We start from the raw sequence: 26,737 nt of genomic DNA, 5'->3' as shown, positions 1-26,737 counted from the left end.
GATAACCACATCCATATCCAAAAAATGAAATAAATACACATTGGACTTGATCACCAGTCATAAATTGTTTTTATTTTTATTTTGTAGACTCCAGTCCGATCAGAGCCTAGTGATATGCAGTTTTCAACGATGAAGACTGATGACAGAAACTCTGCTTCTGAAAGCACAGTAAGAATTCAGAATCAAGTCTATGTTCAAATTATCTTGGCACTTCTGTAAAGTTTAAAAATACAGCACCCATCTGTGCTAAAAAAAAAAAAAAAAAGGTGCTTAACCCTAAAAAAGAAGTGTAAGGAAGGACCCCTTTAATATTATAAAAAGTAAATATTTAAAACCAAAATCTAGCATCATTTGCAATGGAGAAATATTAAAAATATTCCCAGTAAACACAGGATAAGGCAAAGATATGCTATCTTGTCTCTCATTTAATAGTTCCCGAAATATTAGTTATTGTAGTATCCAGAGGAAATTAAAGGCATCAGATCAACAAAGAGGAAACAAAATTATCCTAATTTATATATATGATAAAACCCTAGAAAATCAGCAAACATAAACTAATTAAAACAATTAATAACTTCAGCATATTGAAGAATACAAAAGTCCACATAAGTAAATCCTAGGCATGCAAGAAGTACCAGAGGTGCCTATCAAGAACATCAGCAGTACTTCACATAAATTACACAAATTCCAAAAGAGATTTTCTGTAGTACTACACATTGCTACCAACCTGTAGTGGAAATGGATGGCATCTTCTGAACAACTACTAAGAAGGCAGGCCAGGTCATTTGGAGCCATACTGTTTCAGTGTGAACTTTCATTTGGGAGTTTTTTGAGGGGGGAGGCAGTAGAGGTGCAGTAACTTGCCCAGTGTCATATTGCTAGTAAGTATTTGAGGTCACATTTGAACTCGGGTCCTCCTGACTCCAAGGCCAGTGCTGTATCCATTGTGCCACTGAGCTCCCTTAGTGTAAACTTTCTGTATCTGCCCTGGTCTACTTCTATAGATAAATATAATAAGAGCAAAAATCCCACTTATTCCTGGGGATGGGAGAACCATTATGTGAGAATATAATTATCTAGATCATAATACTTTAGTGACATAATTCATTTAAAAAACATACCAGAAGATTGACTTTGGTATGTGTGATAAAATATCTTAGACATCATTAAAGTCTTTGCAAATTACCAAACTACATTAGTAGAATACATTTTGCCCTAATGTTGTTTACTATTTATATGACTAATTGTAGGATTTAGCATGCGGAAATCATATTCCTCTTTGTTGTTTTTATTGTTTATTTGTTTGTCCTTTATTCTCAAAGAGTACCATGACATCAGAGAAGTGACGGCATGACATGCAAGTGAATTAGATTTAAGTGAGGGAGGGCTGTGCAGAGTCACCAACCATATTCCTGTTTACATTCTTCACAGGTATACAATATTGTCAATATAGGTATTGACTCCACCAAAATCAATCACAACTCCTCAGTGAGTTGGTTAGACAATCTACAAATTGCCATAACTGAAAAATGTACCAACATAAAGGCAGCTTTGTGACGAGTCTCTCTGACCTTGGCTAGGCTGGGTCATGGACAACTGATGCTCCAAATAATCCATTGCTGGGACCGTTCTCTGTTCCTTTTCAGCCTGGCAGGATCTGCCGGAGCTACTCTTCTTCTGGCATAGCCTTCAGGAGTAAAGGTCACCCCTGTACCACAGTGAGCTATTAGAATAAAATGCTGTTGAAGAATACTAGATTCTACTGTATAAATAGCATTCATCTTTTTCACGAAGCACTGTGCCTTCTGTATCACTCTGTTTTGTATTTTGTTGGTAGATAAGTGTGGTGGTTGGCAAGAAAACTTTATTTCTTTTCAATCTGAATGATCCAGATAGCCCAATTGATCTAGAATTTCAACAGCGCTATGGCAGCATTGTTTGTTACAGTTGGTAAGTACAAAAGCTTTAAAGAGAAAGAGAAGTTCATGTCTTTTTCTAAATTAGTTATAGCATTTCATTTTCATTTATATTTTTTCATCCATTTTCATACATATGTTCTGTAAGATTAATATTTTCAGGATTATAAAATATTTTTAAGTAGTAAAGGAAAGTCTGCATTTAAAAAATTACTTTCAAGTCTCTCTTGGGTCTAATTTATCTTCCATACAGCTGCTAAAATGATTTTCCTTAAGAACAGATCTGACCATGTTACTCTCCTTCTTGGCAAACTCCATTGGCTACCTATTGTGTTTAGGCTCAAATACAAACTCATGTGTTTGATTTCTAATGCTTTCACAAAATTAGCTGAACTGAATCCTCCTGACCTTACTATACTTAACTCTTCTTTCCACACTCTACACGTTAGCCACACTGTCCTTCTTGCACTGTCTCCCATCTTCCATCTCTGTTCCTTTGCATTGGCTGTCTGCCATGCCTGGAATGCAAGTCTTCCTCACTTCTCCTCTGTAGAAGTCCTAGTTTTCTTCAAGGCTCAAGCTCAGCCTTCTACATGAAGCCTTTCTTGATTCTTCCCCAGCTCTTCCCCCCACATTGCCTTGTATAAATTTTGTATATGCTCTTTAGTTGTACATGTTGTCTTCCTTCATTCAAGTGCAATATCATTGAGGGTGGGGACTGTTACATTTTGTCTTTGTATCCCTGACACCGTGCCTGCACATAGTAGGTCCTTACATGCTTTTCAATTGATTGATTCTATAATTATCTACTTAAAAGACATTTACTGGTTTACCAATGGTAATATTAGTCCCTAAACTGTCAAAATTTTAGCTATAATTGCTTTTAATTCGACAAATTGACCCACTGTCTTTTTGTTACATTGCTGTTTGTGTTGCTTACAGGTATGGAGATGGCTATATAATGATAGGTTTCTCACGGGGAATTTTTGTTGTAATTTCGACTCATATTCGAGAAATTGGTCAAGAGATCTTTCAGGCTCGGAACCACAAGGATAACTTAAGTAGTATAGCAATATCACAGTCCCTTAACAAAGCTGCTACATGTGGGGACAACTGGTAAGTTATATACTTCAATCTCTAGGAAACACCACAAAGGAATAAGCAAGGTAATTTTTTTTAATCTAGCAGGAACAAGCATCTGTTTGAAATTGTACAAGATGAATTTATAGTAGATCAAATCTGCCTGATTCTTCATCTTTCTTGCTCAGTGCTCTGTACCAAGGAACAAGAAAATCATTCTGTGGTATTAATTTTAAAATAGACATTGGGATAACATATGGTGAGATAGATACAGGTATCTACTTTATCCAGGACTAGTTTTTCCATTCTCCAGTGATTCCCAGACTTCACATTCCAGACCTCTTCCTTACCACCAGCCCACATAGCTCCAAGTTACATAGCTCTGCTACCTCTTTTCCCTGATACAAAAAGAGAGTTCCAATTAGGTTGATTTTTGCCACCAAAACTTTCCATTGAGATTTACCATTTACTGGATAAAGGAAGAAAGCATAAATAATGACTGAACTGTCAAACTGGGATAACTGGGACAAAACAGTGTCAAAGCAAATATATTAACATAGAAGGAGAAGTTGAGTTAGTGAAAGGAGTATCTGATTATATTAAATTACCACCAGAGTGCCTCTGAATGGTAAAAGCAACCATTCTTAGTTGCTATAGTTGGAGTTGAGAACTTTATTTGAATTATTACTCCTCAATTTGCTCTTAAATAATTTTTAAATTATGAATTTAACAAACACCAAATAAAATGAGCTTCTCACTTTGTAAAATAAAACTGAAAGAGGGTATTATATATGAAACCTCCAACACTGTTACATACATTTTGCTTTTACTTGCAAGTACATATTTAATTCAACATCTAAGTTTCAAAGCTGGCATACTTGTCTGCATTTCCTTCTGAACTTACTTCCTTTCTTTTTTTTTCTTGGTAAATCTATCACTACCCACCTCATCCTCTCACCTCACCTACCCAAATTAAAGCAAAAAAAGAAAAAGGAAGAAAGAAAAACAAAAGCTTTATAACAAATGTGCACAGTCAAACAAAATGTTCCCATATTGGTCATGTCCAAAATTGTGTGTCACATTTAGCACCTTAAGTCCGTCACTTTTCTCTCAGGAGGTAGGTAGCACATCTTCAGTCATCATTCTTCAGGTGACATGATTGGTTGTTACATTGATCTTAAGTCTTTGCAATTGGCTATTATTGTATATATTTACACGTAATTTTTTTTCTCTTGGGCCTGCTCACTTCTTTCTGCATTAATTTATACAAGTCTTCCCAGGTTTCTCTGAAACCATACTTTTGTCATTTCTTACTATGCAGTATTATTCCATTATATTCAAACTATATATATTTTTTTCAACTGTTTCCCCAAATGATAGGTAACTCTTAGCTTCCAATTCTTTGCTTTAACAAAAAAAAAATCACTACAAGTATTTTTGTTTAGATGGGTCTTCTTCCCTATTCTCTAATGTCTTGGGAGATATAGGCTTATAGTGGGATAGCCAGGCTGAAGGGTTTGCACAGTTTAGTAACTCTTAGGATATAGTTACAAGTTTCTTTCAATAAAAGCCGGAGCAGTCTACCACTCCACCAATAGTGCATTTCACTTAACATCTTGGTGAGACACAATTTTCTCATCTATAAAACAGGAATAATAATAATATTTGTACTACTTATCCCACAAAGTTAGTGTGAGAAAAATTTTGTAAATATTAATTCATTTCAGTTCATTAACACTTTCACTATGTTCCAGGTACTATCATGTGCTGCATGTGAGTTATTATTATTGTAACTTTCTTAGACACTCGCCATACATTTTACACATTTTGTGATTGAAAAATCCCAAAAACTCTCATTTCTTTATTGAATTTGCTTTTTTATTTGTTTTTTATCTTTGTTTATAAGGATATTTAAAACAGAAATCCCAGGGTATAAGCATTTGAGTTACACTTTAGTGTAATCCTAATCGATTCTGCTAAAACAGATATTGATGTACACAATGGTCATGAATGTGTGGGTAGATAAGGAATAAAATCAGTACATTTGCCTTTAGTTTGGGTACATTTACTTTTTAGAAGTATATTAATTTTCATAACACTAGGATCCTATTTGGTGCATGAAATGAAATACAAATTTCAAAATGTTAGAAACTTATTCCTAGGGAAGAGTTAAATAAATCCAGTATTTTAATAATAAATAAATTAACATCTAAAATGATTGGTAATACATTACATTTTGTTAGGAGATGCAACTTAATTTTGTGAGTCTTAGTGATAGTATTAGTAACAAAGACATTTTAAGGAATGAATATTGAGGTTCCTTGAGATTATGAGTTTAAAGAACCTGACCTAAATGGACAGATATGAAAGAAATGGTTTATTAAAAAAAACCCATAGAACATGGGGCTGGTATTTTAAAGATTCCACTTCCTGTCATTGCCCATACCAATTCATTATGCCAAAATCTAACCATATTTACTTAGACTGAATCTATGTTTGGAAATATGATGGTTGTATACTTTTTGTATTTTAGTGACTCCATTTGTTTCCTTAGATCAAGTTCTATTTGTTAATTTTCCATTTTTAAAATATTAGATAAACTAATAATTTTTATTTTGTTTTTCAGCATTAAAATTCATGACCTCTCAGAACTAAAAGACATGTATGCTATAATAAACCTGGATGATGAAAATAAAGGTATTTTATGAATTTCTGAAACAAATTAACACTGAATGCATTTACTTAACAGATAATGTTAGTGTTTCTTATTTTAATATTCCTATTTATTCCAGGAAGTTTAATGTTTTGTACCTTTCACTAGTTTCTGAATTTATATTACTTGTATTTTTTTAATTTGAATTATTATTTGAATTTTCATTACTTGTATGAATTAATTTATTATTAATTAGTGCTGCTTAAATTGAACTGAAGGAGTCACATATTTAAAATGTTTATAATGGATTTTATTATAGTTCATTTGGCAGCCAAGTGATAGTGAGTCGAGTGCTAGACTTATTTATATCCTTAGTTCAAATCCCGCCTCAGACAGTAGCTAGGTGACCCTGGGTAAGTCACTTAATGTCATCCATAAAATGAGGAGTTTGAACTGGATGGCTTCTCAAAGGTCCCTTCCAACTCTAAATCTATGATCTGTGATCTGTGTTTACAAATGCAAAAATGTACTTTCCACTTTAGTTCGATATTGAATCATTCTGTATATTCATATATATTCATTAACTGGTACAATTTCTACTCAGAAAATAACTATCATAGGCTAAGAAAAAAAAATTTATTCATACTATTAAAATGTTTTTAAATTTATTTTTTCCCCTCTGAAACTCTGAAATACAATTTGTAGAACTTTTTGTTCATTATTTAATTATAGTTCACTTTTGAAAAAAATCATTTCAGGGTTGGGTAGTCTGTCTTGGACAGATGATGGCCAGCTGTTGGCAGTGTCTACTCAAAGAGGCTCACTTCATGTTTTCCTGACCAAACTTCCTGTTCTTGGGGACAACTGCAGCACACGGATTGCCTATCTCACCTCTCTCCTTGAAGTGACAATAGCCAACCCTGTTGAAGGAGTATGACAAATATGTTATTTTATTTTATTTATAAACAAACTCAAAGTAAATATAGCAGCTTATTTACAGTGACTGCTTTTCCTCTAGGAGCTACCCATCACAGTTTCTGTTGAAGTAGAACCCAACTTCTTAGCTATAGGTCTTTATCATCTGGCTGTGGGAATGAACAATCGAGCTTGGTTCTATGCACTTGGAGAAGACGGTAAGTCTAAATCAGGTTTTGTTATTTTAACTCTTTATATCTGTCACCTCTGATAAATGTTTTGGTATTACCTAAGAAATCGTTGTATACTGATCATTGAAAGTTGACTCGAAGATGAAAAAGGATTGAGCTTCCTGGGCACCTTATCGATAAGCAATATGAGGCACCCTAGAGGAAAGTTCCCTTTTTCTCTTTTTTGCTTCATGACAATACACATCAGTTGTCCTGCATACTGTTCCTTAGCTTAAAAGGTTTTGAACATCATAAACCTAATTTTCATAATTTCTGAAACAGCTTTGTTCTTTGGTTCAAGTACTCTTTTGACTTTTTTTTCTTTAAATATTGGGAATTGACATCAGAAAAAAAGACATTTTATTCATTCACACACTTCTCCACAAGAGATTATGTTATCAGTCCATCATGGAGCATGACAGAGTATGATTCTACTAAAGTAGAAAATGGCATTAAGTTTTCACTAAACTGTTCCTGGTATTTACATATGATAATTTATTTTATGTGTGTGTCTTGCCTGAATTTTCATGGATGTCATCACTGTAATTTTACATAGCAACTAAAATTTTCTGAAAAAACTGGAAGAACATTTCAGAGTTCAGAAATGTTGATAATTAGCCTTAATTTAAATTTTAATTCATTAATTAATTAGTTTGAATTTTTTTTTCAAAACTGTATTTTAATGTTTTCTTATTTTCTACAGTTGTGAAAAAATTGAAAGATGTTGAGTATCTGGGAACAGTAGCTAGTATGTGCCTTCATTCTGACTATGCTGCTGTACTTTTTGAGGGCAAAATACAGTTACATATGGTGAGTCTTATTTTGCGAACCCAAAGACCTAAAGAGTTGAAGTAAACAGAAGTAAAAGATGAATCAACTAAGGACTAACAGTAAAGAATATTTTTAGAGTGGGAAGGTCCAACCTTCTCATCTTATACAAGAGGAAACTGAGGCCCAAAGAAGTTATGTGTCTTGCCCAGCGACTCCTATGATTCCTTTTTACTGCTAGTTTAAAATACAAGAAGCAGCACAGCCTAGAGGAAGAATGCTGGCCCTAAAGCCGCGAGGACATAAATTCAGATCTGTCCTCTAACATATGCCAGCCATTTGCCCTCTAGTCAGGTGACTTAAATGCTCAGTGCATGAGGCAGTTCTGGAAGACTATGAGCTGTCCCACCTTGGTTGAAGCAGGGTGGTCTGTGCCCTATCATTAAAAATACAAACTCCTCTCTTTTTGACATTTAAAGGCTTTCCACATAATCATATATCACTTCCAGTAATACTCTGGTCCAGCCAAACTGGCCTTCTTGCTGCAACTTACACACATCACCCCATCTCCTGTTCCTGTGCCTTTGTCCCCAAGCCTAGAAGTCATCCCCTCCTCACCTCTACCTGTGAGAATTCCTTGTTTCCTTCAAAGCTTAGATCAGGTGTCACCTGCATGAGATTTTTCCGTCTCCTTACACCACCCCTTTGGCCCCTGGGCAGGCTCCTAGTGCTTCTTACCAAAAACTACTTTGTATTTTGTGTACATTTATATGTGCACATATATGTATACATATGTGCATGCACACACACACACACACACACTGAAGATGTCCCAGAAGTCTTTGCACAGTTTTAAGCTATTATGTGAGTATATGTATATGTGTGTACATATGTATGCAGGATGTACGTAGGGCAGCTAGGTGGCTCAGTGCTGGCACTGGGGTCAGAGTGACTCATCTTCCTGAGTTCAAATCTAGGCCTCAGACATTTACTAGTTGCATGTCCCACAGCAAGTCACTTAATCCTGTTTGCCTCTGTTCGTCATCTGTAAAATGATCTGGAGAAGGAAATGGCGAACCATTCCAGTAACTTTGCCAAGAAAACCCCAAATGGGATCACAAAGAGGCAGACACAACTGAAATGACTGAACAACAACAATGTATGGATTGTCTTCCCAACAGATAATAAACTTCTTCAGGGCAGAGATCTTTTCATTTTAGTCTTTTATCCCTAGTGTCTAACAGTATTTGGCACATAATAGAAACTTAATCAATGCTTGCTGATTGATCATTTGATTGATTGATCTGGGCCAAATGACTTAAGCTTATAAAGGGTGGCCAGCTCCTCTCTTCCTGTCAATGTACTTATTTTGGATCTTAGCTTCCTCTTAACCATTTTTGTTGTGTCCTTTTCCAAACCTATGCTTCTTCCTCTTTACAAAGGAAATAGAGGCAAAGTGAGGAATAAGCCTATCTGCCTTCTCCAAGTCTTCATCCTACCGATCAAAAACAGTGTGGTTCTCTCCCTTCTTTGTTCTTTCTTTTCTCCACTGCATGGCTTTAAAAAAAAAACACATTTGTATTACCTAATTAGCTTTCCTAATTCTCAGCTCTAATGCTTCTGGTCCACTATTATCTTTGATTCCATCTTCTGTTCATGTCTTTTTGGAATCTAAATTAGTTAGCAATTTCCTTGTTCATCCATATCACTCTCTTTAGACAACTTAGTTGGACCAGGAAGTGACTTGGTTGAGACAGAAGAAAAAAATTGAAATGCCTAACCCACCAACTGATAACATTATAAATTACTATTATTGACATTTTAGATAGAAAGTGAAATTTTGGATACTGAAGAAGAACGTGAGACTCGACTTTTTCCAGAAGTAGATGACAAATGCCGAATTTTATGCCATGCTTTAACTGGAGATTTCCTGATTTATGGTACAGATGTATGTATTCTTGTTTTCTTTTTACTTCTTTTGGTTGTAACACATAGAAAATTTCTAATTCTACTTAATTGAAGTATCATTTTATCTCTTGATCATATGGTAGCTTATGGCTCCCTGCCTGTTTTTAACATTGAATTTATGAACTTAACATATATGGAGATAATGTTCTTAATGTGTTTAAACATTTTTGCTAGTTTTTTGTAGTTTCCTTATGGCATGAAAACATAATCTTTGCATATCTGAATTTGATATTGACTTTAGTATATTGAATTTGCAAATTGAAAATTAATAAAATGGGGGGCGGCTAGGTGGCGCAGTGAGTAAAGAGCCGGCCCAGGAGTCAGGAGGACCTGAGTTTTGATCTGGCCTCAGACACTTAACACACACACACACACACACACACACACACACAAAACTAGCCGTGTGACCTTGGGCAAGTTAGTTAACCACAATTGCCCTCAAAAAAGGCAAAAAAAAAATGAATAAAATGTACTTTGTACTTAAGGCATATTCTTTTGATCCTAATAATTTAAGAAAGTCTGTAGTAATCAAATGTTTCAAATATTTCAGGGCACCAAATTAAATATAATTAAAATTATTAATAAAATACATTGTTTTTTAATTCTTGGAAAAGACTGGAAAATATAATATTCAAAAAGATGAGGAGAAAAATATTAAAATGCCTTAAATACAAGGGAAGTTCACTATTAAATCATAAGAATTCCTTCTTATGGAAAAATGGCAGAAAAAGATGTTTTGAACATTTTCCCCTTACAAGATTTCCTTCCTAATTGGTATCTTTCCTTTATTTCAATTTCTTACTGCATGTTGAATGTTTTCATGATGGCCGTTTTTGGTATCAGTTTTACCTTTTTTGTACGAAGAAAGTATGAGCCACACAATCAGAATACCTTATTTATTTAAAGCACTTTTAACTATTTTCAAAGCATTTTCACATTTTTATCTCTATTGGATTCTGAAAACTCTGAGAAAGTTACAGTATTTATAAGAAAATAAGTCATTTGCTATTTAATTGCATAATTATCACAAATTCCATTAGTATTCCTCCCCTATTTGTGTATAGTGTCACATAAATTGATGGTACTATGCTGAACTTTCAAAACAAAGGTAGCAACTGTGTTACTGAATCGTTATTTATGTTAATGTCATAGTTGACTAACTCTTGTAATCCTAAAAATTTTTTGGCTTGTTTTCATATTTTAAAATCTTGCTAAATGTTAGGATCTAAGCTCTATACCTAAGATCATTGATATAGAAATAAATGTCAAATGATTAAAGTTTTCTCTAAGTAGAGGACTTAAAACATGATAATGCCAAAAATATAATTAAAACTGTCAGAATTAGCAAAGTATTGAATCACAAATACATTTACAGTTAACACAGGATTTTGATCTACCTTTTATATTTACCATAATAAGCTTGCATCAATTTTTAGTTAAATATTTCTTTAAAAATATGAAATATTTGCTTTAAAAATAAAAAGCATCTCATAACATTTTCATGACTGTAATTGTTTTAGACTGGCGTTATTAGGTATTTCTTTATTGAAGATTGGCAATATGTGAATGAATATCGACATCCTGTCAGTGTGAAAAAAATTTTTCCTGACCCTAATGGCACCAAATTGGTTTTCATTGATGAAAAAAGTGAAGGATTTGTCTACTGTCCTGTAAGTTCAATCATGCTTTTAAGTTCATAAAATTTAATAAAGAAAAAAAAATGAATGTATAAATTAATTTTCTTTTAAAACAATGCAAAAGCTTTAGGATTTTAAAAACACTATGTTTGTAGTTGGGCTATCATAATGGTTCCACATTTTATGGCATTTTAATGTTTCAAAAAACATTATAATTTTTCATAGGTTTTTAATCTTTAAAAATTTGTTGGGGACAGCTAGGTGGCGCAGTAGATAAAGCACCTGCCCTGGAGTCAAGAGGAATTGAGTTCAAGTCTGGCTTCAAACACTTGACACTTACTAGCTGTGTGACCCTGGGCAAGTCACTTAACCCCAGATGCCTCCCCCCCTGTAATGTAATGCCAAGGAAAGGCAACTTCCCAAGGTTCAAAATACCAGCATAGGTGCTCTCCATTTTATTCAGTGACAAATTAAGAACAGAGAAGGTCAAAACATGACATCATTCAAAATACAGCATTTACTAAGTATGATTAAATAATCTCCAAGTACTACCCCACCCCAGGACCTTACATTCATTCAATCAATTACAAAGTCCCTGTTCTAAGTACTACTCCACCTGTAGGCTGTACCTTCATTTAGTCCATCACAAAGCCCCTCTTCTCAAATGGAGATTAGTTTCCAATCTAAATAAAGTACATTCATTTGTTCAACCATAGAACACAAAAAGGTCAAAAGTTCCCCACCCCTAGATCACAATTGAATCTACCCCAGAGTTACAAGTTTAAGCACAGCACTTAATATCCAAATGGAGGTCTTTTCTTCATCTTGACAGGAGGCAAGTTCTCAGCAATCTTAGTTCCTGGGGAGACAAGGCTTAGCAAGGCCACAAGATACATTGCCAGTCACTTCATTAATTCATCCTCTGTCTGCAGAACAGTCCTAGGACCCCTGAAAACATTAGCAAAACCCTCTCCCAGGATTTCTGTAAACATACAACAAGAAAATCCTTCTTCAGGGCTTCTGAACCAACAGAAAGTTTCCCAGACCCCTGCAACAACAGCACTGTTCTTCACCAGTGGACAGCATTCACTCTCTGTCTGCAGGACAGTCTCAGTAGCTCTGAACCAACAGAAAGGTTCCCAGACCCCTGTGACAACAGCACTGTCCTTCACCAGTGGACAGCATTCACTCTCTGTCTGCAGGACAGTCTCAGGAGCTCTGAACCAACAGAAAGGTCCCCAGACCCCTGCAACAACAGCACTGTCCTTCACCAGTGGACAGTATTCACTCTCTGTCTGCAGGACAGTCTCAGGAGCTCTTAGCCAACAGCCAGGTTCCAGGACTTCTTCAACAGGACTGTCTTTCACCAGTGGACAAATCTGGCAAAACAACATCAAAGCAGACAGACAAAGTACCAGCAAAACAGCCATGTCTCCTCAGTCCTTGGCAGCTCCGGGGGCAGGTCTCAAAAGTCCAGGGTAATTCAAAGTGGCCCTCAGCAATCCTCTCAGTCTCTCTCTGCCTCCACGAGGGTGCTGCTTCCAAAAAGTTCTTCTGCCTCTCTCTTGTCTCTCCAAATCTACGTCACCAGCTCCTCACAGTTCATGTCTCTCTTTTCAAGTCAACAAGTCCATCCCACAGGTGGGATTAACAAGCTCTGGGTTTTAATACAATCAATTTGAAAATCAAGCCAATACAGGGGGACCTTTATATTCCATTACTATCACACACCCCCAAAAAAATTTAATAATGAAAAATAAGAACTTATTATCAGTACCGGACTTTTTAGCTGTCTGTCATTATAAGTTATTTTTTCATGTTTAGATCATGTTTTTCCAACAGGATTTTGTGTTTCTTGAAGCTAGAGACTATGTCTCATATTTTAATCCCCTTCATTGCCTAGAATCAATCCTTGAACATAGCAGGCATTATTGTCAATTATTGCTTTTTTATTGAATAATTCAAAATTGTTCAGATTTTAAAATCCTGTATTATTTTAAAGATTTTTTAAAATGCCTTTTAAAATTTTATTTTTAAAAAGAAACTTAAAATGTATGAACTACACTCATCAGCGTAAGTTTTACCACTGGATAGTGAATTTGTTTAGCCATAGTTAATTCCCATCTATTATGGAAGGGTTATAATATGCTTGAGTTGTAGATATGTCTACACTGATTTTAAAAATATGGGTTCCTAAAGTTTTTAAAGTAAATGTGATTATAGTATATAGTACACATGATTTTTCATTAATCTTGAATGTTCAGGTACTTAAATATGATGTTCTGGCTCTTGGTTCCTGCTAAGGATCACAGGACACAAATCGGTCTCTCTATACTTTCTGTTGGTTGGGCAGAGCTACTTGGGATCCAGTTCTAAGCAACTTGCCCCAGACTTCATTATGCTTCACAGGAAAGAGAGCTCATAGAAGTTAGCTGACCTTATGGTGTGTGAGGAGGAGAAAAGACTTAAGAAGATTTAAATGGAAGCCTTGCTTAGGCTACTTCATGCAGAGTGATACCAAATCCCCATTCTGTCCCTGGGGCCCACCTCTTCTTTGGTTAGCCTTCTACTGTTCTTCAGGAATTGAGTGCTTTCTTGTCACCCTCTGGCTGTCCAAAGGCACTGCTGTAGTACCCCACTCCAGTCTGCCTTTTCATCAGGTTTCCCAAAGTGCCCATATATAACTCGTAGTGAAAAAGTATTGAACTTGGAATGTATTTGGGTTCTAGCCAGAGCCAAAACAAGTATTTGTGTCCTTAAAGCCTGGTTTGAAAATTGTCCTTCCCTGTGGTTGCAAATTATATCCCATGTATTAATGTCCATCATTACACAGGACTTAATTTATCACAAAAACAAATACCCACATGCCATAGAGAGCAAAATTTCCTGACCTGGAAAGTATGGACATTTTTTTTCATATTAATAATAATAATGAATTAATTACAAATAAATGAAGAGAAACCACGAGTAGAAAATTCTCCTTTGCCCCAAGAGAGGGCGTTGAGGCACCCAGGGGTCTGGCCCCTCAGACCCCAGTAAATAAGTGGAAGGCAGAGCCAGGGGCCGGGGTGGGGGAAGTGGGGTTATTGCCTATGGGGAAGACCAGGGGTCAGCATGGGGACGGGCAGGGGAGCGGGCCAGGCCCCGCCCACGTCAGGCCTGCTCCTGTTTTTTATTGACCGGGATCCTCTTCTTCTGGGCCGCCAGCATCTCGTAGAAGGGGTCCACGCTGACAGCTGTCTTGATGGATTTAATCCACTCGTCCTTCTCCTGCGTGGGGACCGAGATGCGGCAGACCATGTGCTTGCCCTCCACCACGCGCCTGTCAGCCTCTGTCTTACAGGCCTTAATGAGTTGCCCCTTGTTGGGGATGTAGAGTTCAAAGTAACTTGACTTCCCAGGATCCTCTACTTCTCAGATGCTCAGATTCTCCCAGGGGATGATCCCCGCGGGGCTCTTTGTCCGTCGTGTATTCAAAGTAGTAGAGAGAGTTGTCTGTGAGAGTGAACCAGCGCGGCTTCCAGGCCTTTACCCGGCCCCCTCCCAGCTTGAGGAGCCAGCCCTCTGGGTCAGGGTTGAAGAATGTGTAGGTCAGGTCATTGCCGTCGTCCTCGGGGATCTTAAAAGGCTCGTTGTGTATGCTGTGGTACAAGTTCCTGCGCAGCTCCTCAGGAAGTTCCCCGCCGCTACTGATGCCCGGGTTCATGGTGATGAACCTCTCCACGCCCGGCTTGTCGCGCCGCGCACGTTGGGGTTGTGCAGGCTGGTGTGGAGAATGATCCCGGCGAAGGAGAGCACGTAGCGGGTGTCTGTGGACTGGAAGACCCCCCAGGTTGCACAGGCAGCAGCTCTGGGCGAAAGCCTCCATCATGCGGTCAATCTGGGCCTCCCCGGGAAGGCGGAAGCTCCACAGGAACTGTCTCGGCGTCTGCACCAGGTTGAGGTCCGTGAACTCGTGCAGGTTCGAAGGCATGGAGGACGGCCAGGTTCGGCTCCTCCAGTTTCCCCAGGTAGTCGCCGATGGCCGTCTTGTTGAGGCCTTCGCCCTTGCACGGGAAGCGGGAGATCTCCTCGTTTTCCACCAGGAACTGGATTCCCTTCTTGGGGTCCATGTTGAACTTCTTCCTCCCCATGGCCATCTTGCTGTTCCTCTGCAGGGTCTTACTGCCCTTGTTGGCTTCCAGCCCCTCGACCTCGCTCATGGCCTCTCCGAGCTCATCCCGGAGGCGCTGGCTCTCCACCAGCAGCTCCTGCTTGTGCCACCTGATGCTCTCCAGCTCCAGAAGCTTCTCGGGGGTCAGGTCTGGGGGGACATAGACTCTGGCCTCCATGGTGTCCAGGGCAGCCCGGCGCTGGCCCGCAGCGTGATTCGGGCCGCCTGTTCTCCGCGGGTCCTCAGGGCTACGCTCAGCCCGAGCGGGGCCGCCACAGCCACCGTCAGTATGGACATTTTTTAAGAGAATTCTTTGTGCTCCTCCACACTCTGTACATGAGCCAGTCACCTCTCTTACCTATGATCTGTCCCTCCTCCATCATTTACTGTCTATGGGACTTGGGCAAGGCACTTAGAACCTCTGAGCCTCAGTTTCTTTATCTGTTTCACTCCATACCTGTCACAGCCATCCTCCCCTTTCACATGAGGACCTTGCCTCTTACTCTACTAAGAAAAGTGAAGCCATTCGATGTGAGCTCATTCTTCTCCCATTCTATTAATCTCAAAACTCCTTGACATCACTTCCACTCTCCTATTTCCCTTGGTCTCTGAAAGAGGTGACCCTTCTCTTTGCCAAGGCCAACTTCTCTACATGTGTACTTGATTCCTTCCATTCCTATCTTCTCTAGCAAGACTGCATCCTCAGACATTCTCTCTCACTCTTCTCTATTTCTGTCTCTCTATCTGTCTCTCTCCTTCTTACCTACTGGTTTCTTCTCTGCTGTCTTAATCATGCCAAAGTCTCCCCATCCTAAAAACAAAACAAAACAAAAAAACCTTCACTGGGTTCTCCTCTCAAGTTAGTATATAAGTTAACAGAATTGTCTTTTCTCAGCCTTGAAAAAGCTGTCAGTGGTCTCTACCTCCTTCTCCTCCTCAACCCTTTTCCATTCTGGCTGCTGACTCTATCCCTCAGCTGAAACTGCCCTCTCCAAACTGTTCTCTTAATTGCCCGATCTGACAGTTCTTTCTAAGTCCTCAGCCTCTTTGCTGAACTTGACATTACTGACCCCACTCTCCTCCTGAATACTCTCTTCTCAGGGTTTTTGTGGCTCTACTCCCTCTTGGTTCTGCTCCTTGCCTTACCACACCTTAATCTCCTCAGCCAACTCATCATCCATATCACACCCCATGAATGTAGGTTCTGCCCTAGGCCTTCATTCTTTACCTGCCCATTCTCAGTAAACTTAGCAACTCTCATAGGTTAAATTATCCTCTTCATGCAGATGACTCACAGGTCTATCCAACCCCAGTCTGTTTTCTGAAGTTGAGTCCTACATCACCAACTGCCTGTTAGATGTTTCTTTTTTTTTTCAAGCAATTGGGATTAAGAAACTTGCTCAAGGTTACATGGCCAGTTATTTTGTGTGGGTGCCAAGTATCTGAGGCCAGAACCGATCCCGGGTCTCCCGACGCCGGGCCAGCCTCTTACTCACTGCACCAACTAGCCGCCCCACCTGTTAGACATTTCAAACTGATGTCTGGGAGCATCTTAAACTCAACATGTCCAAAACTGAACTCACTCTCTTTTCCCCAAAACCCTCACCTCTTCCAAACTTACCTGTTTTTGTTAGAGGCATCACTGTCTCAACTTTCTACCAAGTTCATAACCTCATTATCATCCTGGGATTCTCCTATTCCCTCACTCCACATTTCCAAACCGTTGCCAAATCTTGCTATGCTTGCTTCTGCAGCATCTCTTGTGTATTGGACTACTACTCACATAGCTATCACCTCAGTGCAGTCCCTTATCCCCCACCCCATTGAGATTATTGGCACTCCGTGGCTTCTCACTTCCCTGCCTTATGTTTCTCACCATTCTTATCTGTTCTATATTCTGATGGCTGAGTAATCAGCAAGCTGCAGTGACTTACTATCGGGGAGCTTAGGAAGACCCAGAAATAACTCTGAGCCCTCTTTATCTGTATAATCCAAGTGTTGAGAGAAGAAAGGAAAAAGGGTTTTGTGACTCTGAGCCCCTCTGTTACTAAAGACAATAGTCAAGAAGAGTCAGCTTCTGCTGTGTTTCCTTCTTCCCCTGCTGATCTCCTGGGTGGCGGCTCAAGTCCCAGAGGCCTCTGTTCTCAAATTCATTTCTGAGAAAAAAGAGAGCCGTTCCCACCGCATAGAAGAGCACACGGGATCATAAGATTGAGAGCTGCAAGGGACCTTAGAAGTCACCAAGTCCAGTCTCCTCATTTTGCACTAAACCCAAGAGGACCATACAGAGAGTAAATTGCAGTCAGCTGAACTCAGGTCCTCTGACTCCAAATTCATTGCTTTTCCATTGTACCCCACTGCCTCCTACCTTGATTCAATTCACTGCAGACCCAGCCTGGCTCCCAACACATGTTGTGGGAACAACCCAGCCAGAGGAGTGTGAGTGTCTAACTCCCTAGATTGCAGATCCAGATGACTTCATAAGGAGAGCAGACAGTTTCTTTTTCCCTTTCCCTTCCCAGCTGACCCCAGAAATCTTAAGGTAGAATAATAAAATGTCAGAATTGGAAGGGTCCTAAGAGGTCATGTAGACAAATGTCCTCTTTTCACAGATAAGGAAAACAGATTCTAAATAGTGAAATGAGTTGTCCAAGGCCAAACAGGGAGTTAATGGTAGAATCTGGATCAGTACCCAGGTCTTCTGATTCTCTGTTCAATGCTTTATGCTCTGTATTGACCTACTTTCTCAACTGATTGATTGAATTACATAAAAGTAGTTGCAATTATAGTCACATATGCTTACCATTTATGCTTAATTGCCATGTAGTACATATAACCATCATACATATCATTAAATATGTAACATTCAATTTGTCATCAATTTTATTTTATCACATTAAACTATTCATGTATGCTCAGTCTTCAGTTTGTTGTCATGTAGCCTACTTTCTCTTGCATACATATGAGAATATATAACTCTTCAGGCTACTACTGCATACAGTCATTCTATTTACTGTCCTGTTTTCTTTCCAATACATATTTATTCAATCTGCTTCTTCCCATTGTGCAGGTAGGAAGCAGGTCTAATGATGGCTTTCTCTATTGCCTTAGATGAGGAAGAATTCATCTCTCCTCTGCAATGTTGGGAATATCAGTTGACAAAGCAGCCATTCCATTGGTTTATTAATTCTTCTGCTAGCAGAGTAACCCCCAGTGTACCTTGTCACAGGTTTTTTATGTTTAAGAGCACATAAGGGAATGAGATGAAGGAAGTTATTTCTGCACACAGGCACTCAGAATAATCAAAAGTCGGGGCGGCCAGGTGGCACAGTGAGTAAGAGCACTGGCCCTAGAGTTGGGATAACATGGGATTGAATCTGGGCTCTGATACTTAGCACCACACCCAGAAATAACTGGCCATGTAACCTTGAACAAGTTACTTAACACCAATTGCTTAAAAAAAAAAGAATAATCAAAAGTCCTTTTTTCTTCTGAATCCTAAGGGATAATATTGATTTGATTTTTAAATCTCATATCTATACAAAGATATATTATACATTTACAAGAATGCATTGTCAAACAGTTTTTGAACCAAACATGCTACTTACATTTATTTAAATCAAATTATTTCACATAATTTATTTTTATTTTTCTATGGAGAGTATTTACATTTTGAACAGTTTTAATCTACAAAATTGCCATTCCTTGCCTAGAGTTATTATCTTTAGCATGAAGCTTCATTTGTGTACATCTCATAGTACTTTCCCCCAGTTCCCTAGAATTATTGGTTTTATCTAGATAAATATTCTAAAGTATTATATACCAACACAGACGTGTCAAATAAGCATGTAAAAAGAAACTTTTACTCTATTTCCCTGGTGTTGAAAGTTGAATGTGAGTTTAAGGGAACAGTATTGGGATGGAGTTGTAAAAATAATTCTTCTAAGCTTAATGATGATGATTTAAATATGTAAACTATTTTAATAAAGCTTTCTTTTGTAGGTTAATGATATCACCTATGAAATTCCAAATTTCTCACCAACTATTAAAGGTGTTCTTTGGGAAAACTGGCCATTGGATAAAGGTGTATTTATTGCCTATGATGATGACAAGGTGTATACATTTGTCTTTCATAAGGATACTATACAAGGTACTTAATTATCTTTTTGTGCTTTTTATTAATAGGATTTCTTTTGGAAACTAAACTAAACCAAAATATCTTCTTTCTGTTATTTATGGTGCCATTAACTGTCAGATTTGTCAGATGTGTTCTAAAAATGTTACAAGTAAGAAAAAATATATACATATTTTTTTAAATAATGTTTGTGTAATCTAGGTTCCAAGGTAATTCTGGCAGGTGGTACCAAAGTTCCATTTTCTCAGAAACCATTGCTGTTATATAATGGAGAATTAACATGCCAGACACAGAGTGGAAAAACCAACAATATCTACCTTAACACCCATGACTTCCTTGGCAGTTTAAAAGATCCTGAGCCCAGTGAGCTGAAACAAATGCTGACACAGGCTTTAATGTTAAAGAGGTAGGACTTTAACTAAATAAATGTGTATGCACACAAAATTTTGGAACTTTTTATTTGCTTTTGCAGTAATGTAGATCACATCCCATTCTAGTGGTTCTAATGTCCAGCATAACAATTTAAATTTTTTTATATTACTATGGAAAATAAATATCTATGCTCAGATTATGGTATAATTGTATTTGATATGGCAAAATTCTATCCCAACAAAAACTTTAGACAATCCTTCAATTTCACTATAAAGAAATTTGACCAATATCATTATATTGGTCATATATATATATATATATATATATATATATATATATATATATATATAATACATTGATATATTGGGATTCCTAAGTATTGGGCAGCAAGGTGGCAATAAGGATAGAATGCCAGTCCTGGCATCAGAAAGACTCATCTTCTTGAGTTCAGAGTTGGCCTTAGATACTTAATGGCTATGTGACCAGGGCAAGTCACTTCACTTTGTTTGTTTCAGTTTCCTTATCTTTAAAATGAACTGGAGAAGGAAATGGCAAACTACTCTAGTGTCTTTGCCAAGAAAACCCCAAATGGGCTCACAAAGAGTCAGACATAACTGAAACAAGTGAACCACAAAAATTCCTAAATATATGGATCTAATTAAGTGTCAAATTAACATAATTAATTAGGCATAATGCTAATTTTCTCAGAATGTTATAGGAATGTCCATTCTTATCTGTCTCCAAAGTATTATTAAAAGTAGAAAATAGCATTAATTGTAAGGGTGTGAATATAATTTTTTATTTGATTACCTCATAAAGCATTAGATCTTTGTCAGGGTAAAAAATAAAATCATAAGGAAGGATCTGAAGAAGCTACAAAGAAATATTATTTTAAAAAGAAAATGGTTTATGTTGCCAGAGCAAGCTCAAAAAAGAATATCACAGATTAAAAGGAGCTTGTATAGATGCTATACTTGAGAAGGCATTTTTTATCATATTTGGCAGAGGTTCTGAACCTATTTCATGTCATGTGTCCCTTTGATAGTCTGATGAAGCTTATGGACTCCTAAAAATAATGTTTTTTGAATAAGTTCTTAATTTAAGGAAATATTAAATTTCAATTAGAGGTTAATAAAAATAAGTTGTAATTTTTACCCCATTCAAGTACTGATCCCTTGAAATCCATCCATAAACCACTTGATGTCTTTGGACTCTAGGTTAAGAACCTATGATTGATGGCATAATTTTAAATCAATTTGACTTTTTACTGTAGGTTTTCTGATGCATGGGAAATATGCAAAATCCTCAATGATCAAGATACTTGGAATGAACTTGCCAGAGCCTGCCTACATCATATGGAGGTGGAGTTTGCAATCCGAGTTTACCGTACAATTGGAAATGTTGGAATGGTTATGTCTCTAGAACAAGTAAAGGTAAAATACATTTTTATGAGGAAAGGATAGTTCAAGATTTCAGCTAAAATAATTTAAATGTTTATCTTAATATTTTAACTATTTCCTTTTTCTATTACTGTATATTTGAATGGGAAAAAATAACATTCTGTTCCTTCAAATGATATGTGTTTTTATTCAGTTTCTCAATTTTGATCATATTATTGCACCATTTCATATTTAGATTATTTAATTTGTCCAGATTAATTTTTCAAGTTCTTAAACTCTTGAATAAAATAAATCCAGTAATCTGTTTAATTATTGCCAAGTTTGGCTATATATTTATATATTGTCTGTTCCTTTCATAACAGTGTTTGATTTTCTGAACTGATTCCCCAATTCAAACAAGATGGATTTTAACAGGAATAAACATGTGATATACTAGCAGTTCACATGAAAAATACTGAGTAATTCTACTTGGCTACAAACTTAATATGACTCAAGCATATGATATCACTATACAAAATGTTGAGGTAATCATACTCACTTCAGTAGTGTTATTTTTTTAGATAAAAAATCAGTTTAAAAAACAATGGAATCATAGCCACATAAATGGAAGTATTATGTCAAGCACAAGGAAAACTTATAATCCCCTTTACTCTGCCCTCGTTAGACTATACATGGAGTGTATTGTACTCAATATCAAGTACCATATTTTAAATCATACAGAAACTGGAGTGTGTCCTGAGAACCACTAGGTACTAGGAATCTTTAAAGTGGGGAAGAAAAGATATAGAGAATGATAGCAAACTACAAATACTTGAATTTCTTATGGAAGGAGTATTAGTTAACTGGTAACTCTAGGGAATAGAATTGGGAATAGAGTGAAAATTACAAGGAGGAAAATTTTAGCTCAATAAAAGGATGCATTAGGTAGCACAGCGAATAAGAGCACCGGCTCCAGTGTCAGGATGACCTGGGGATTGAATCCCGGGCTCAGACACTTAGCACCCATCCAGAAACACCTAGCCGTGTAACCTTGAGCAAGTTACTTAACCCCAATTGCTTAGGGGTGGCCAGGTGGCTCAGCAAGAGAGCACCAGCCCCAGTGTCAGCATGACCTGGGATCGAATCCGGGCTTAGATACTTAGCACACACCCAGAAATAACTGGCCGTGTAACCTTGAGCAAGTTACTTAACCCTGATTGCTTTAAAAATAAATAAATGAAAAAATAAAAGGATGCATTTCTGAACAGATAGAACTGTCCAAAAATGAAGTGGTTAGTATCATGAAGTCGTGAATTCTCCATCACTGGTAATGTTTTCTAAAGCCGAGGTATTCTTTAGGGATGATATATAAGGCTTTCTGCCAAGTAAACATACTCAGTTACCTTTGAGGACTCTCATAGATCCAGGATCTATGAAATTGATCACAAAAGGGAAATTCTTTTAAAAGCCAGTAAGAGTGAGGGGGCAACATGGGAACTTGCCAGTGTGATCACTCATCAAATCAAAGTCAGATAACCCCTAAGTTAAGAGTATTTTCCCTCTCCTTCCCAAACGCTGTCTGATATGAAGCTCAGTCAGTTCTATTAGGGATTTTGGCTATGGAATGGTTTAGTCTAAAGTAAACAATCTAATTACATGGGCATGACTCTAGGATAATAATGCAGTAATGGTTTGACCTTCACAGCATTGTGTTAGTGCCAACAAGTAATCTAGCACCAGAGGTTGAGATCATATTTTACCAAAATATCAAGACAGTTTCAATCTTATGGTCAAATTAGCAGTAAATGAAGGTAAGAATTTAACATACCAAGTCTGTCATGCTCTGATTCATTCATTCTTCATATCAAAATATTTTCAAAGAAATGTAAATCTCATCCCTTTGCCCAAGGCTTCCCTAATTTATATGTATATGAATTCTTGGAACGACCACATCCATCTCAGCATAGTATCTTTTTAATTAAATCCATGTAACATTTGTAATTTGAAAATACTTCTGTTTTCAGGGAATAGAAGACCATAACCTTTTGGCAGGACATCTTGCCATGTTTACAAATGATTTCAGTCTGGCTCAGGATCTTTATTTGTCATCTATCTATCCCTCTGCTGCACTGGAGGTATTCATTTAACTACCTAAATTCTTGTATTAACTCTATTTTTATTTGTTTAAAATATATTATGTTTTCAAAACATTATGGCAGAATTAACACTTAGCTAATACTTTGATGTTCTTTTGGTGAATCTGATGTCATCTCTGTGGCTATGTCTATATACTCCATGTAACCTCTCCATGGATTCTAATCCTATTCAACTCTTGTTCATTTTTCTTCCTAAATCCTACACAGTAATGTATCTAACATATCTAAGGATATGTTAGAAAGGGAAGCTTAAAAGATGTAAAACAATATTGACTATTTATTTGGTATTTCAACATCCAACTTATTTGAAGCTTCATTTCCCTCCCTCCCTTCCTAGATGGTCTATATATACATGGGTATAAAATATGATTTATGAATATTTATTCACATGTGTATATGATGGTGATTCCTTTCACTGACTTAGGATGCTACCCCTATACACTTCACCTCTCTTGAGATTAATTTTATTTTTAAAAAATTTACATATATTTACACATGTATATTATGTATATTTTTTTAAGTTAGTGTGAGCTCAAAGTTAATGTATAAAAATGTGGCATTTTGTACCCATACCAATGAGATCATGAATTCATTGAAATCTCAAGCTAATTTGAGGTTAGATTTATTTTCTTCAGGGAATTCTTTGATATTTTATACAGCACTCTTTGACATGATTGAAGATGGCCTCAGAACTTCAAAATTAAAACTAGGACTCACTGATTTAGGAATATACCTGCTTTTGCAACTTTTTCTAAAGCACACATGAGTGATGAGAAAGAAGTAATCCTCATTCTTCTCTGCCCAAACGTGTACGATAGTAGCATTGTCCTGGATGTAAAAAAAGAATTCATTTATATGGTGAAAAGACTTAAGTTGGGGCGGCCAGGTAGCACAGCAAGTAAGAGCACCGGCTCCAGTGTCGAGAAGACCTGGAGATCGAATCCCGGGCTCAGACACTTAGCACCCACCCAGAAACACCTGGCCATGTAACCTTGAGCAAGTTACTTAACCCCAGTTGCTTAGGGACGGCCAGGTGGCTCAGCGAGTAAGAGCACTGGTTCCAGGGTTGGGACGACCTGGAGATCGAATCCCGGGCTCAGACACTCAGCACCACACCCAGAAATAACTGGCCGGGTAACCTTGAGCAAGTTACTTAACCCCAATTGCTTAAAAAATAAATAAAGAAAGAAAGAAGAAAAGACTTAAGTTGAACCTTAGAAGTCCAACCCCTTCATTTTGCAGATGAGAAAACTTTCTCATAGTCACATTGTTAATGTCTCCTGACTCCAAATCATATATTCTTTCTACTCTCCCATGCTCCCTCTAGAGTGTGTCAGAACTCTAAAGAATGATTTAGAATGAGAGTGTTCCTTTAATTTTGAATAAGATGCAGGATCTAAAATCATTTTAATATGTGGTCATTTATGCTTTCAGATTTGTAACTAAGTACAGGACACAGTAAACTGATCTTAAAGACCAGAAGAAAGACCTGTGTTGTTTTAATTATACCAATATCTTCTGTTTTATTTTTATGTTTTTTGACCATTGTGATTTACTGTGATTTTTGTATGTCTTCAGATTCCTGTGTAATATCACATAGTTTATCTGTGATTATTTTATCAACTAAATATTGGCTTTAACCCATTTTGTAGACTATTTCATTAAGTAGCATTTGTGGTGATCTAAATAACTTTTCCATGTGAATTTTCTCTATGTCAAATTTAAAGCATTTCTTTTCATCACAGATGAGACGAGATTTGCAACATTGGGACAGTGCACTACAGCTCGCTAAACGTCTGGCCCCAGAACAAATCCCATTCATATCAAAGGAGTATGCTATTCAGCTTGAGTTCACGTATGTTATCTGCTTTATATGTCCGTTTCAAAAATAACTAATAATAGTATAAAGTATTCTTTTCTAAAGAAGAGTTATTTTTAAATATTCCTAAATAACTTATTGCCAGATATATACTACATTCAGACAAAGTATTGACACAAATAGTGGTGTAAATTGTCTTCCATTTTAAACAGCCTTGGATTTAAAATGACTGTGTACGATCCCAAAGTGAATAAGCTAATCAAAATCTTGGACTTTACCTGTATCTCACAAGAAGAAGTGACCCTTCTCCTTGCCAAGGCAGACCCCCAAATATGCACTCCTTATTCTCGTCGCTCTGTATTCTCCAGAATACTGCCCCCTCTATCCTTCCTGCTCTCTCACTAATCTTTAACTTTTCCTGTCTACTACTAGGTCCTTCCTGCTGCCTTATAACATAGCCATATCTCCTCCATCCTTAAAAATCCTCACTTGCTATGACCATCCCTGCCAGCTATCATCCTGTGTCTTTCCTTCCATTCGCAGCTTTCCTTCTTGAGAAAGCCATCTATATTCACTGCCTCCACCTCCTCTCTTCTTACTCCTCTACCTTTTATCTTTACTTCTCTTTCCCTCCCTGGAGTTCTCACTTAATAATCTCAGCAGCTCCCATGAGTTCAATTATCATCTCCATACAGATGATTTGTATTGCCCTAATCTCTGTCTGAGCTCCAGTCTTACATCACTCACTGTCAATAGACACTTTACTAATTATTAAAGATAAAAAAAATTTAAAAACACAGATCATACCCTGAAAGATCTCACATTATCCTAGGGAAGACGATATTCAAAAATTGTGCGTGCATGATATATACATTGTAAATGTAAGCTAATTTCAGAAGGAAGGTACACAGACAAGGGGGGCAGGGCAGTATGGAAAAAGTCTCTTGCAGAAGGTGGGATTTGAGCTGAATCTTGAAGGGATCCAGTGAAATCAGCAGGCACAGATAAGGAGAAAGTTTTTTAGGCAGGAGGGACAGCAGGTGAAAAAGCAGTCAGGAGAGGGCATAGTTATGTGTGAGGAACAACAAGAAAGCCATTGTGGCTAGATTGTAGAGTACAGGGATGGGAAGACTGAAAAGGTAAGAAGGGTCCAGGGTGGGAAAGGTCTGAAGTGCCAAAAGGATTTTCTGTTTGATTCTGGGGGAGACATTGAAGTTTGTTGAGGAACAGAGATGATGTGGTCAGACTTGCACTTTATGAAAATCACTTTGGCAACTAATGAAGAATGAATTGGAATAAGGGGAGAAAGAGGCAGGTAGACCCACCAGCAAGTTTGTTAATTATGAAACAGTGGAAGCACAGCGGAAGGAGCAGGTAGACCTAGAGTGGGATATTGGAGGATGTCCAAGAAAAACCATAGCACTGTACCCTTCGTTTTAGGCACAAGTCTGCTAGAAGCCATTGTTATCAACTTAGCATTAGTCTAATATCTCAGATGAATAAGTGTCCAAATTGGCATAGTCCCCCTTTCCATGCCTTCAAACATGCCCTTACTC

The 26,737-nt window shown here is 37.3% G+C and overlaps 1 protein-coding gene and 1 pseudogene across 3 annotated transcripts in view; one reads left to right on the top strand and one right to left on the bottom strand.

Annotated features, from left to right (window-relative positions):
- The window catches only part of LOC138146446 (WD repeat-containing protein 19), a 90,686-nt gene that overhangs the window by 17,718 nt on the left and 46,231 nt on the right, over window positions 1–26,737 (top strand). For all 3 annotated transcript variants that reach the window (XM_069068367.1, XM_069068375.1, XM_069068381.1), the window contains exons 7-20: window positions 88–168; window positions 1,838–1,950; window positions 2,859–3,032; window positions 5,623–5,693; window positions 6,408–6,580; window positions 6,668–6,782; window positions 7,498–7,604; window positions 9,388–9,510; window positions 11,051–11,200; window positions 19,323–19,470; window positions 19,657–19,861; window positions 21,101–21,260; window positions 23,231–23,341; window positions 25,108–25,217. In XM_069068367.1, coding sequence (XP_068924468.1) covers window positions 88–168; window positions 1,838–1,950; window positions 2,859–3,032; window positions 5,623–5,693; window positions 6,408–6,580; window positions 6,668–6,782; window positions 7,498–7,604; window positions 9,388–9,510; window positions 11,051–11,200; window positions 19,323–19,470; window positions 19,657–19,861; window positions 21,101–21,260; window positions 23,231–23,341; window positions 25,108–25,217 — 1,841 coding nt within the window. The remainder of the gene's footprint in view (window positions 1–87; window positions 169–1,837; window positions 1,951–2,858; window positions 3,033–5,622; window positions 5,694–6,407; window positions 6,581–6,667; window positions 6,783–7,497; window positions 7,605–9,387; window positions 9,511–11,050; window positions 11,201–19,322; window positions 19,471–19,656; window positions 19,862–21,100; window positions 21,261–23,230; window positions 23,342–25,107; window positions 25,218–26,737) is intronic.
- On the bottom strand, window positions 11,974–15,643 carry LOC138146483 (cytohesin-2 pseudogene; annotated as a pseudogene).

The sequence above is a fragment of the Petaurus breviceps genome, unplaced genomic scaffold (assembly GCF_028583685.1).
Source record: "Petaurus breviceps papuanus isolate PSGF00001 unplaced genomic scaffold, PetGlider_PUasm1.0 140, whole genome shotgun sequence".
Classification (NCBI taxonomy): domain Eukaryota; kingdom Metazoa; phylum Chordata; class Mammalia; order Diprotodontia; family Petauridae; genus Petaurus; species Petaurus breviceps.
This window is presented reverse-complemented; position numbering and strand designations above follow the sequence as displayed.